The sequence below is a fragment of the Antrostomus carolinensis genome, unplaced genomic scaffold (assembly GCF_000700745.2).
Source record: "Antrostomus carolinensis isolate BGI_N321 unplaced genomic scaffold, ASM70074v2 scaffold12220, whole genome shotgun sequence".
Taxonomy (NCBI): Eukaryota; Metazoa; Chordata; class Aves; order Caprimulgiformes; family Caprimulgidae; genus Antrostomus; species Antrostomus carolinensis.
In genome coordinates, this window is record NW_010290581.1 from 22,721 (window position 1) to 36,841 (window position 14,121).

Below are 14,121 nucleotides of genomic sequence, written 5' to 3' on the forward strand. Positions count from 1 at the left end.
CCTCCCCTCCATACTAAGTTGTTTATAGCTCATACCTAGTTGGTGTTGTACTATGTCTTGCAATGAGATGACCTCAGATACTACAAAGGAAAAGAAACAGAAAAAAAAAATAGGAAAAATATACTTGCAGTTTTACAGGGCATATGATTTAAGTGAGTTTGCACAGATTCTAGGAGCCATCTTTGTGAAAGAAGAGACATTAGTGATGATTTTCAGTCAGTTTTTGTGAGAATAAGATGATGTTTTGTTCCTTGTAAGACAACTGTGTTGCATTTGATATTTTAAAATCTGTATCTTAAAATTCTAACTTCAATTTAAAGTAGATAATTTACTGTGATTATTTTTGGGACGGGGATTGAGGAATAGAGGAGGGGCAGAAGGGGAGACAAGTTTTAGATTGAAGGTTCTTTCTTTTTCTTTTTTCTAACCTGAAATCTAGATTTAATGTTCTGCATAACAAAAGAAGGTTCTATAAGAATAAAAATACATGCTGTTTCAAGAGGAAAAAAAAATAAGGCATTATTGTATATATGTTCAGTTTTATATGTAAGATTTTCAAGAATTTAATATTCAAACATCCAGACAGGAAGCAAATGGCAAACACATTTGCTCACACAAACCTAGTTAAGCTGTTTTCAAACCAGTATTTGTGTGTCTGCTGTGGTATTTGGATCTCATATATCCACTTCTTTACCTTTTCTGAGAGTACTAGTATGTTTGTTGCTCTGTAGTTTAGAAGAGTTGCATGTTTTCCTGAAGGATAGCAAACTTCTTCAACAACCTTTTTTAAAAACAAACAAGGATACAACCATTTAACTGATTTATTTATGTTATGGACTCATAAACTGAAATAGAGAGACTTTTTTTGTTCTTGTATTCTGTTACAGATACTCTTTACCCTGGCACACCAGGCACTGATGTATGTTTTGCTAGACAGCATAATACTTCGGACAATAATAACCAGTGTTTCCTTGGAACCAATGGGAATACTTTGCTACAACTTAATCCTCAGAAACCAGGAGCTATTGATAACCAACCCTTAGTAACACAAGAACCAGTGAAGGTAAATGCATCTGAGTCATGTGATTATAGGAAAAGTATCCTTTAGTGTACTTTTATCACAGCTTTTTATATGTTGTTTTTTTCAGCTAGTGGCTTAATTCTAAATTAACACTGCTTTGTCTTATAACAAGTTTTGAGTTTCTTTCTCTTTATTTTAAGAGAAAAAAATTGTGTTCTACTTCTGAGGCACAGTTGAGCGTTTTGTGAGAAGAGAAGCATTCAAAATGTTCTTAAAACAAAACTGTTGCATAAAACAGTTATCTAAATAATAAAACAAAACTGACAGTTTTTCCAGTGTTCGTGCAAACAAAATGTAAAATGCAGACCAGCACCATCAGTGATGAGCACGGATTGGATTTCTCTATGTAGTATCTGAAGTTGTCGGAGTAGAGAGAAATGTATTACAAATTTTATGCTCAGACACTTGGAGAAATGGTATATGGTGAAACCTGGGCATTACTTATTGTTACATTTAAATAATATATTTTGGTGTGAAAAACAATTGCATAGAAGTTTTTTAATAATGAAAAAGTGCTCTGTGCTCATGAACTCAAATTGTTGTAGCTGTATACTATTTTTTTCCACTTGAGATTTGACAAAATCCCTTTTTGTTTAAAGGCTGCATCATTAACAATGGAGGGTGGAAGATTAAAGCGATCTCCACAATTGATTGAAGGAAAGGATTACATAATGGTGCCAGAACCAGTTTGGAGAGCACTTTACCATTGGTATGGAGCAAATCTGTCCTTGCCCAGGCCGGTAAGTTGTGCTTATAGACACTGTTTACTTGCCATACCCACCGAGATTATTAAACTTAATATGTCTTAGCTTCTGCCAGTAGCACAGGGTAATCTTTTGTGATTGTCTCCCACTGTATCCAAACTGGATAGTCTAAGTGAAAAGTCTTAGCAGTCTCAGAAATGAACATGGATAGAAACTTGTGGATATTTACTAGGAGGTTTGCAGCACAAACCCCACAAGATACTGTAACAGGGCAAAAGTGCTGCTCAACAGATCATGATTGCTGAAGTTCTTCAGCTTCTAGTCAAAGGCTTTTCAGTACAACATTTATCATAAGAATAAATGATAAATGACTGACATTCCTCAAGAAACAGATGCTAAAACTGGGTTGTTATCTACTATCTAAGGCTGAATAAGCATGATTCTGGTTAACTGTGTTCAGTGCTAAAAGCAAAGACCACTAATCTCACCTGATACACTCATCCAGTCAGGCTTTTCTTTTAATTCTTCAGTTTCAATTTTTGTTGTAGGTATTAGGTATTGTGGCCGTGTGTATACCAGTTGTTATTTTGAGCAGATCATATATTAAAAATAAATAGTTCTTTTATGTAATTCTTCTTCTTGTATAATGATAATTGTGTTTATTTTTTCTAATGAGTAACTAAAAATCTTACTGGCGGAGCGAGTGATGATCGTTCTTATTCTTCAGCACAAAGTCAGTAACACTCCTCCAAACTTATGGAATACTCCTTTGTCAGCAAATAATTAATATGTAATGAATTTTCACATTTCTTGCATTTGACAGTAAGCAGAAAAGCCAATGAGTCACAATAAAATTGTGAAATAATTTTACAAACAATGTGTTTCCATTGTGTAATGAAAAACATATTTATGAATCGGTAATGCTGCATCTTTATATCAACAATTGTTTAATTGCTGTATTGACTTAAAGCCCTGTAATAAACTGATTAGCAAGAGCCTGTCAAAGAGAAGGTGGTATTTGTACTTGTTTGCATAAAGGTTTTGTTAAAAAAAAACAAACTTGAAGAGCTGAAGTTGTTTTTTTGTAACTAACATTAGTATTTTCTATATTAAACCTGTAGTATCTTTAATTAAAAATTAATTTGGGGCACAGTGCAGAATGTATTGCAGAATATCATTTTCAAATGTGATAGTGCCATATACTAAATGGAATTGACTAAGTGGACTAATAATTAGTCTGTGTTGTTCCAGTGAGATTTTTTTTTTTGGTCGCAGTTAAAACAGCAAGAGTGTTTCTGAAAGAGACACAGTAATTAAATAGCAACAGACGTTGTTGAATCATATAATTTACTCAAAATTTATTGAGCTATCTCTCTGTTTCTCTCTGTGTATTATTGCAAAATGGTTAACAGGTCATAATCATTTGTAGCTAATACTGGCATGCCTTGAATTATTAATACTGAATTTAGAAAAAAGTAGGCTGATGTTAGAGGCAAGAACAATTGAACTAATTTGGTCTCTTCTCTTAGAGACATTGGAAACTTTCTTCATTTTCTGTTGAGTGTATTTATTCCGTGTAGTGGCTGGTTTATTCTGTGTCAGGTAGCCTCTTGTAGGAGCTACACTTTGAAAAAGGAAGTTTGGGGTTTGTTGTTTTTGTTTTTTTTCCCCTGGTAGCAATAGAGACTGAGTGGTTGGTGTCACAAATACTGTGTCACGAATGGGAGAGAATTAGCTGTATGATTTTTGACAATTTGGTCTGTTAGCTGTAGCACTGGCAATTATTTTACAGTGAAGAATCACTGGCTTCTGTAACCCTCCTCCCACACATTCTCCATGGAAACAAACACCTTTCATGATCCAGAAAAGGCCACATCTCTTTATACGCAGCACAAACTAATGTGCTTGAGATTTCTGTGACAGGGTCATTAGAAAAGAGACTTCTATTCAGAATGAAAGAATTTTAGTTTGGATATCCTGTCTGCAAGAAATTATAAATAATGTATGTATAAACTGTAGCTTTTCTGTCTATAATTAAGGAATATTTTGACACTTACTGAACACTTGAATTCTTGAAGACCATTTGATTACTTGCAACCATGTATACAGACAGTCCCAGTCCCCCACCCTTCAGTAGGGATCATTATGTTGCTTCTTTCCAGAAAATGTCATCCCTATTGTTTTTGTTGTAACTAAAGTTTAATACCGTGGCACTTCAGTGCATATATTGCTTCTCACAACTTAAGCTGAACGTTTCTTCTGCTTCACATGGTTACAAAAATAGTGAATGTTCCTGCCATTTGTGTATGTCTACATTTGGTCAGATCTGGATAGCAAAATCTTAGTAGAAATGGTGACTGAAAAGCTGCAAGTCATGTTCTGGGGTAATTTCAGCTTTTTCTGTCAGCATACCAAAATGCAAAAAAAAGTAAGTTTCAGTCCTTTCTTACAACATGAAGGTTATGATTCAATCCTGTACTTCAAAAGGTTCAGAAGAAATGTATTATTCAACATGTGTGTTTTTTTCAACAGTTGGGAAACTTTTGTATTGAAGTATACACTGATTAGAATTAACAAGGTTCATTGTAAATTCATACATATGTCAGGAATTATAAAAATGTTCTTCCATGGTGTTATACAGGAAGCTATGCTTCACTAAATAAGATGTTTGCTTTTGACAATCTGTAACTACAAAGCTTCAAAAAGTGCTTAGAAATCAGCAAATTTTTATTCCTATGGATATTTGCATAAGACCCTCATAATAAGTTTAGAGGATTTCTTGTCTCCTGGTAAAACATAGTTTATTTTTTTAACCATCTGCTTTAATCATTGCTTCCCGCTCCTCTTGGGATTTCCTGTGTGTTTGGAACAGCAGTCTCTAAAATGTGTTTGAAATGTCTTTACTAGGTGATCAAAAACAGCAAAACAAATGTGCCTGAACTAGAGTTATTTCCTCGCTATCTGCTCTTCCTGAGACAGCAGCCTGCCACTCGAACGCAGCAGTCAAACATCTGGGTGAATATGGGTATGATGAGCCTGAGAATGTTTCCTCAGCATTTGCCTAGAGGTAACTTAAGAATGCAGCAAGAATACAAGTGCGCAGTTTCTAAGCAAGCAAGACCTGCAGCTGTAGAAGCTTGCTGCCACTGTGCTTGTACACCAGCTAATCAACCGTAAGGCGCAATCAGCATTTGGTAAAGATTTAAAGGCTTTCCTCCTATCTTCTCTTGAAAGGAAGAGGCATGAGGGAGCGTTTTCAGGGAAGTCAGTTAAATCACATAGCTACTGCAAATAGATTGGTGAGTTGGAAATGAGAAATGAGCACTGCATGAACTAAACAGCTAGAGAGGGCAGATCTGATTATTCCTGTTGGTGGTTAATTTTGTGGCCGTAGAATAGATGCATCTGTGCATTGAGGGGATGTGTGTATATGTGATAGCCCAGTGCTGTAGTAAATTATATCATTACTCAACAAACTGGTTCTGAGTTACTTGGGCAGCTAGGCTTTAATGCCCCAAATTATTTAATACTCTTTAGAAAGCAATTGAATTAATGGAATATGAAGACTATTATTTGATGCAGTTGGAAAGATAATTCAGTAGAAAGTGTAAACACTAAAATATATGCCATAATTGTGCTGGTAATGCTCACCAAAAGATTGTACAAGTAATGGGCTATAAAAATCATCTTTAAATATCAGCTGAAGAGTGTTGCAGGATTTGTTTTCAGTTACCAGTCTGTGCGCACAGTTGCGTACTTGCCTCACACAGTGAGTCTGAAAAAATACCTGATGTTCACATGCATGTGTGTTTGGATACACACAGATATACATACACATCCACCGTAACATATGTCCAGAAATGGGCTCCTCTGACTACTGAAAACAAAATCCTTTAGCCTTGCTAGTGTTAGCCCGTGTTTCAAAATCTCATGCAGATGCTCAGTTTTTCACTGCTTTGGTAAAATCTCAAATTTAACATGTAGATAGTGGCTGCCTGCTTGATCAAGTTCCCCTACAGAAACTGCCTGCTCCCTAAATTCGTTTTTCCTACTTGACCTAATGAAATGGAAACTGCTTTGTTTGGACATCTGAAAATGCCCAAATTCAAATAAAGAGAATCTTCTGATGTGCCAAATTTGATCTTGATTTGGAATTATTTTGCTCTGCACTAATGTATTTGTCCAATCAGTTATTAATCTTTTTGAGTTCTCAAATATGCTTTCTTGCTGTAATCTTACAACTAATCCTCTGATCCCTAATCTCAGAAAATGCTTTTTTGTTTTCTTAATAAATAAATAAATAAATTGGTACTTTGCTTGGTATACTGAAGTAAAACTGATGCCTTGCTGACTTATTAGATGATTACAGTGTAGATTTACTGTCAAATCACATGTAATTTTGCATCTCTTCATATGCTACTATTTATTTTATTTTAATCTTTTGACAATGAAAGTAGAACAATATCACTTCTCTGGTTACTTAGGTAATGTAGTTGCCCAGTTGGGTTTGGCTGTGTAATAAAAGCTTTTCATGGACATGTTACAGACCTGTCTCTGTGAGGAGTGGGCAACCTCCTAAGTTTAAACTAAAGCAGCTCAAAAAATAAAGCATTTAAAGTTGGTCTCGTATCTTGTGCAAACCTTTTATGTAAAGACGAGCTTATGTGATAGAAAAGAACAACAATCTCGACTGCTGGAATTAAGTTGTGTTGCGAGCATGAGATTGTTGAGAAATTGTGATGAAAATCCCAGGCATCTTAACAGAATATGTTTTGAGGAATTTAATTATTAAGAATACTTTTATTGAAGCTGCCAGGCTGATTTCATCTTCACAGATCAGCATTCATCTCCGTAGAAGAGCTGAAGCAAAGTCATGTGACTTCCAACTATCACAAATAGTCAGACTGATTTTTTTGGCCTTGTTTTTTACTTATGTTCTCTTAAAAAGCAAATTCTCATGAAATTTTGAAGTCCTTTATTTTGAAAATTACCATCGTCTCTAACACTTTGTATTTAAGAGAAAAAAAGAATAGTCCAGTCTTTTAAAATGTATTTGAAATTATTTATTTCCTATGAGAATCTTAGGGGAGCAATTTTCTAACAGGTTTTTGGTAAAAAGGGAAGTAAATTTATCTGCTCTGTGATAGCAACTTTGTTGTCCCTAAGGGTTAGTAACAGCTGACTTTCAATTGAACTCATTATTTTATCCATAAACAAAAGGAGTAGAACTGTGTGCTTCTTTTTCACAAAAAGTACTTATACTATATGTAACGTGTAAGTTTTTATTGATCTGATTTCAGTTGGCCTGTGGGTATATACGTTATCTTTTGCCCTTTTCTTATGATTGTGAATCCAGGGAATGTACCTTCACCGAACGCTCCTTTAAAAAGAGTGTTGGCTTACACTGGCTGCTTTAGTCGAATGCAAACAGTTAAAGAGATACATGAATATCTCTCCCAGAGGCTACGTATAAAAGAAGAGGATATGCGCCTCTGGTTGTACAATAGTGAGGTAATGTCGGTTTTTTGTCTTTTTTATTTTAATCAGCTATTGGATATTGTGTATCATATTATTATCCAGAAAGTATTAAATAGGCATGTACAGAAAAAAACCAAAAAACACTGGACATAAGTTTCCTTTGTAGTTTAATTGCCCAAGTTAGAAAACTCTTGCCACTTGTTTTCTAGAGTTTTTTTATGCACTCCAAGCAGTGAAATTTTGATTTTGGTGTTAATGACCCAGCAAATTCATATTTTGTTTTCCTAGTAGCTTGATTTAAATTGTAACATTTGCTTATCCTGTGATGTGTTTAAAAATAGGCAATTGGATGACCTATTAAAAGGCTTTATATGAAGTTTCATAGAAGCTGTTTTAAATGGGAATAAAAATATATTCCTTCATTGACACACATGATGCTGTTGTCTTTTGTTGGCACAGAAGCCATCCAGGATCTTTTTAAATGCATATGTGAACAAATGACATTGAAATTCCTCCAAATCACTAAGTGCATGTAATTCTCTAATTCTAAAGAACTACCACATAAAATTAAAGCATTGAACTAGATGCTTCTGGAGATCAGTGAACTACTGTATTTAATTCACATAGGTAGGCAACTAGTGCTTTCATTTTTGTGAAAAAATTGTTAATACTGTTTTAATTTCATTGCTTTGAGATGAAAATATCCTCAGAGAATTTTCAAGTAATTCAAGTAATAACTATATGAAGTATTTTTTCTCCTGCAGAACTATCTTACTTTGCTGGATGATGAAGATCACAGACTGGAGTATCTTAAAATCCAAGATGAGCAGCATTTAGTAATAGAAGGTATAAAAAGGACCTATAATGGGTTTACACACTAAAAATGAATAGTTTTGTATGAGTGTATATATGGTTAATAAACTGTGTGTAGTACCCATTTCTGTAATTACCAAAACTGCACAAATATATAGGCCTGCTGCCCAAATATTCTCCTCTTTTCAGCTAGTTCAGTTCCTTAAGCCAGTTTGCTGCATGGCTTGTGTCAGTGCAAGATAGAGGTTTACAGAGGGAACCTATGGGGAGGTGGTGGTAAAGCTATTTCAGGAAAGCTCACATTTTTTTGTCCCACTTTATCTTGATGCACGTGTAATTTTTCCATATTTTGAAATACACTTGAGTCTTTTGTTGGTTTGTAACAACAGAAAATATTAGTGATTGCTCATGAAGTGAACTGATTTGTTCAGATCTGGGGGATCCTTATTAAGTGTTAGAATAAGTATTGTAAAATTTGCTAACCAACAAGAAAGAAATCTCAAGGCTGCTTTCTAAAGATGTTACTGGCATAGTTGGAGTGGTGCCAGTATTAGAATGGTTTCCAATAATGAGTGGAAACATTGAAATGAAAACTAGCAAAAATAAGAACTAAAAATAAGGAAATTTCTAATCTCATTTACATGTTAGAAAATTTTAATTAAACCTCCTAATCTGTATAAGCTCTCTGGAGTAAGTAACAAACAATTTTTAAAAAATTATTGTACCGTATCTCTTTCTAGTTAGAAACAAAGACATGAGCTGGCCAGAAGAGATGTCTTTTATAGCAAACAGCAGTAAAATAGACAGACATAAAGGTAAGTGTTTCAGCATAGTAACTGAATTATGATGGGGAGGAAAATCCAAGAGGCTACATTATGCTGAAACAATCCTTTTTAATATAAGTGCTCTTAACATTGGTAGTGGTCAGAGGTCTTTCATGCCTGTGCTGTTTTCCTTGTTATTTTTGTTTTATTAACTTAAATGCTGAAAATGTAGAAGGGTTGGATGTATAGATAGATAAATTTGTAGACGTTCAGGTGCAGCAGTAGCAAGTGGTACACAGCAAATCCTGGATTTTGTTTTTATTATCTTGGATTTTTTTTAAGGCAAGGAATAGTTAAAATTTTAAGAAATAAATCCAGAAATTTCAGTACTATAATTATTTACCTGAAAATAGTTTGTATGGATTGTACTGATGTCTGTGGTGGATCAGGTCCAACAAAATACCTCGATTTAAGTAGAGTTGAGATGCTAGCTACAGTCTCATATTTGGGAGCAGGTTAAATTGAATTTGTTACTGTGAAAAGGTCATATTCTTATACTGATAAACCATTCTGAATTTTTCACATCTGCGCAATTGGTATAATTGTGTTTTCTTTTTCTCAGTTCCTACTGAAAAGGGTGCTACTGGATTAAGCAATCTGGGTAACACATGCTTCATGAACTCCAGTATCCAGTGTGTCAGTAATACACAACCTCTAACACGGTATTTCATCTCAGGAAGACATCTTTATGAACTTAACAGGTAATTTTCTGTTTGAGACCATTGACATTTTCCATGCTGTAACATTTCTTTAAAATGAGTTTCAGCTTTTAGAAGTAGACAATATGAATAAATCCTTTTAATTTCAGTTATCAACCATCAGCTGTACAGCAGATACTAGATTAGATACATGAAAATATAATCTCTTTTATTTCTGAGAGAGTTAAAAGAGTTCACCAAGAACTTTGTTTAAATTTTAGCATAATATTAATTACTTTATGATTTCTAGGACAAATCCAATAGGAATGAAAGGACACATGGCCAAGTGCTATGGGGATTTGGTTCAGGAGTTGTGGAGTGGAACTCAAAAGAATATAGCACCATTAAAGCTACGGGTAAGTCTGTGATATGTGTTACTTAAAAATAGAAAGCAAGAATTTCTTTGAATAGCAAAAATCTTTTAATGCACTTTTTCCTGATGTTACCTGTATTGTCAAGGTCGTGGAACTCAAATCAGTATCTCCACTAGAGAAAGGGAAGGAAACTTGGACATATATTTCATGTGGTAGAAGCTGGCTGTGAAGCCAATGGCCATATCCTGGACAGTCAGTCATCGTGTATGTTAATCCAAACTGGTTACAGGATTTGCTTTCTTGTCTGTAAGGAGTGCTGTGGAAGTGTTCAGGAAGGGGCTGTGCGGGGACAAGATGCACATCTGGAGGAAGCCAAGGTGCATAGTCCTGGTGCTCAGGACTTGAGCAGCTTTCTGTGGGATATAATCATGGTTCAGTGGCTGTAGGGTCAAAGGAGTTACGTGATACCAGTCAGAGGTTGTGGTACAAGATGTGGCTTTTCTAGCCCTTGTTAGGGACAAAAGATGATGCATTTGCCTGTCTTTTGTTCAGAAAGCATAGGGACTTACCTTTAACTCTTGGCAGCTTAACTCTTGTGCTCGTTGACAGTATGCATCTTGTCTACAATATTTTGATTTGTTGTTACAGTTTCTGTTACCTGATGTTAAATATCTTTTTGACTTCTTTTATAGTGGACAATAGCAAAATATGCTCCAAGATTTAATGGCTTTCAACAGCAAGACTCACAGGAGCTTCTGGCTTTTCTTTTGGATGGTCTTCATGAGGATTTGAACAGAGTTCATGATAAGCCATATGTTGAATTGAAAGACAGTGATGGTCGACCAGACTGGGAAGTAGCAGCAGAGGTATGGGTCAAAGTTTTTGGGTTTGGGGTTTGCTTAATAGTTTTTTTTATCTTCTAGTACTAAGCTGCTAAGTTGTTGATGAGACTGCCTGTGGCAATAGTCTTTCAGTACTGTACTGTCTTTTGGAATGTGTTAGATCTGTGATTTTAAGGAGTTATTTTCACCTTTGGACTAAAAATGAGTTTTAAGTATTATAATAAAGGTATAAAGATACTTCACAATCAATTTGAACAACTCCTCAGAATTATGGAGTAGCAAAGCTTTTCAAGATACCTGATGATCCTTTCAGAAGTATTTTAAATTGTCATACCTTGATTATTGTGTTAATTGAAGGAACTTTTCTTTACTCATGTTGAAACGAAATACTTCCTATTTATTAGGAATTGGAAAACAACTTCTGAGGACATAGTTTGACTTCCATCGGCCAATGCAACGTTAGAGGTCTTCCATCATATCCTCCTTCCTGTAGTTCAAGCAAGTAGTCTTCAGTTTCTAACTTTGTATTGTGTTTTTGTACTTTATTTTAGGCCTGGGAAAACCATCTGAGAAGAAACAGATCCATCGTTGTAGATTTATTTCATGGTCAGCTGAAGTCACAAGTAAAATGTAAAACTTGTGGACATATAAGTGTTAGATTTGACCCTTTTAATTTTTTATCCTTGCCTTTGCCAATGGATAGCTACATGCACCTAGAAATTACAGGTGAGTAGCAGTCTTTAACTCCCTATAAACTTGTCGTTGCTAAAATAAAAATTGTATATGTAGAACAGCTGTAAAACATCCACATTTTGTTTGTGTTAGTACTTAGGCTTCAGTATAGCATAACCATTTTAATATAATAGAGTACAAGAATTTTCATTGGAGTACAGTTAAACTGAAAGAAAACCTTTAAAAATGGAGCATAGTCTTGACTGAAGGCCTTACTACAGAAACATGTAAAATTGAGATTTCGAGAACTTCCCTTGTGTTCACTGAAAATTGGTTGTGGAGGTTGTCCTAAATCTACCTAGAGCAAAAAAGAAGGGCTGGAGGGAGTGTGCAAACAAAAAATACTTTGAGTCATGAACTATACTGTGAAGAACCCGTGTATTATTGGAAAAGAGGCAAAAGGAAAAATGATAAAAAGTGAAGCAAATTTTGAAACCATTTTCTACTGCCTATGCAGCAAAGGGTTTTCTGACATTTGTCTTCAGACCTTGAAAATTGTCTGATTAAAAAAAAAAGTAAATCATATCTTAAAGGAGAGGAAAAAAATACTTTCTAATAAATAAGTAACTGTAATGTATTCTCATTAAAACTTCCCTGGTTTGCTGACTAGTGTGTTTCTTTTCCCCTTTAAAGTAATTAAATTAGATGGTACTACTCCTGTTCGATATGGCCTGAGATTAAACATGGATGAAAAGTATACAGGTTTGAAAAAACAGTTAAGTGAACTCTGTGGGCTAAAACCAGAACAGCTTCTACTTGCAGAAGTGCATAGCTCCAATATAAAGGTAAAAAATAAAAATAAAATCATTGCTGCACCATACTTCTGATATTTTTGTTTGTTATTTGTGTACGTTGACATACTACTTCATTCTTTTTGACAGAAAGCTTTGCTTATGAGAACTTTCAAATAATTTAACTGAAAGTGTGATTTAAAAGTCAGCTTAGTTATATCTCTATATGAACTTTTTTTTGTTCTTAAACTGTAATTTGGCTTGCTTTAAATAGATGTAAAATCCAAGCAAACTGAACCAAAATAAACCACTTATTTAAACAAAATTAATAGTGATGTAGAAGCCTGCAGAAGTTTAATTGAATTGATTACTAATAGTATTTTTATTTTAAAAAGGATAAAATCATCTTGAGGTAATAAATCTCAAGTTAGAGTGCTTTGAGTTTAAAAATTGCCAAGGTGTTGGAGGCATAAGTAATGACTGGCTTATTTCTATATAGTGTGTGTATGTATGTGCTTGTGGTGTTTGTTTTTTTGTTTGTTTTTGTTTTCTGTCACTGAATAGGATTAAAACTGCCTGAAGCTAAGTGCTCTCAGTCTGCTTAGAGAACCATTAGTAGCTTGCCACACTGATCTGTAAAGGGGTGTGCGTGCTTGTTGGCTCCCTTTTTACCTTCTAGAAGGCTGTAAGAAAGCAGATGGGAGGGTAGAGATGAGCTGCTAGATACACACTGTTTTCAAAAGAAAAAACCATGTTCGGAGTCACAGATGGAAATATGTACGTGTCTGACAAACTTTTCCTTTTTTACTGCAGAACTTTCCTCAAGACAACCAGAAGGTCCGGTTATCAGTGAGTGGGTTTTTGTGTGCATTTGAAATACCAATTCCAGGATCCCCTACATCAGCATCGAGTCCTGTGCAGACAGGTAAAGACAACACATTTATTTTCCTGTTTATTTACACTGCACGCTGCTTAGGTACTGGAGAAATTAAGGAGAAAACCGTACTTCTTAGTAATAAGTAAACAGTGAGAATTAAAGAAAAGACAAATAAGTTAAGATTTCTGATCCACAAAGAAGTTGTGAGCAGCCCCAGTATCTACTGATGGTCTGTGATCCTTTCCAGGATCATGCCCAGGATAGCAGTCTGAAGATCACTATGTGCTTATTTTAGTTAAAGACACAAGAAACGTGCAAAATATTTTATTACTTGTGGATTGACTCTAAGGCAGGACATGTAAAAAATTGGAAGCATGGTGTTCGGTTTTGGTTTTCTGGTTTGTGTTTTCATATGTGTGTTATAATCACCTCTGTTATTCTTGGCTCTTGCATGCTTTGATTTTGCAAAACTGTAGGCAAATAAAAGGTCTTAAGGAGAGTAGAAGATCTTTCATGAAATGCGTTGAACAGAATGGAAAGGATAAAAATAATGCGATCAGTTCTGGTTACTGTAGATAATTGAGAGTGTAATTGTCTATCTACAGATGTCTCGACTGGGCCGTCAGCTAATGGAGCACCCAACATAATGATGAATGGAGACCTTCCTAAACCAACCCTGATTCCAAACGGAATGCCAAACACTGTAGTGCCATGTGGAACAGAGCGTAACCTTGCCAACTGCACTCTCAACGGTCATGTGCCCTTGCTTTCTGAGAGTCCCTGTACAGGGTATATAATTGCAGTCCACAGAAAGATGGTTAGTGTGCTTTGTGTTTGCTATAAATTGTTTGCGTAACACATTTGAGACAAAGTCAGAGAGGATTTTTTTAGTGACCATGTGATAAATTAATCTCTATTTCTTAAGAAGAGGGAGCATGGCTACATTTCCCTCTTAAGAGAGCACCAAGTTCTACAGAAACACAACTCTTGTAAATTTAAATTGTAATGTCTAATGTTGGTGTATTTT

At 35.0% G+C, this 14,121-nt stretch overlaps 1 protein-coding gene across 1 annotated transcript in view; it reads left to right on the plus strand.

Annotated features, from left to right (window-relative positions):
- Positions 1–14,121, plus strand: part of USP32 (ubiquitin specific peptidase 32) — a gene marked incomplete at its 5' end in the record, with an annotated part of 44,142 nt that overhangs the window by 22,277 nt on the left and 7,744 nt on the right. The window contains 13 exons of the mRNA XM_029086433.1: positions 888–1,063; positions 1,681–1,821; positions 4,693–4,852; positions 7,142–7,296; positions 8,028–8,109; positions 8,817–8,891; positions 9,463–9,601; positions 9,849–9,954; positions 10,605–10,778; positions 11,306–11,480; positions 12,120–12,271; positions 13,031–13,142; positions 13,700–13,911. Of these exons, the coding sequence (XP_028942266.1) occupies positions 888–1,063; positions 1,681–1,821; positions 4,693–4,852; positions 7,142–7,296; positions 8,028–8,109; positions 8,817–8,891; positions 9,463–9,601; positions 9,849–9,954; positions 10,605–10,778; positions 11,306–11,480; positions 12,120–12,271; positions 13,031–13,142; positions 13,700–13,911 (1,859 nt within the window). The remainder of the gene's footprint in view (positions 1–887; positions 1,064–1,680; positions 1,822–4,692; positions 4,853–7,141; positions 7,297–8,027; positions 8,110–8,816; positions 8,892–9,462; positions 9,602–9,848; positions 9,955–10,604; positions 10,779–11,305; positions 11,481–12,119; positions 12,272–13,030; positions 13,143–13,699; positions 13,912–14,121) is intronic.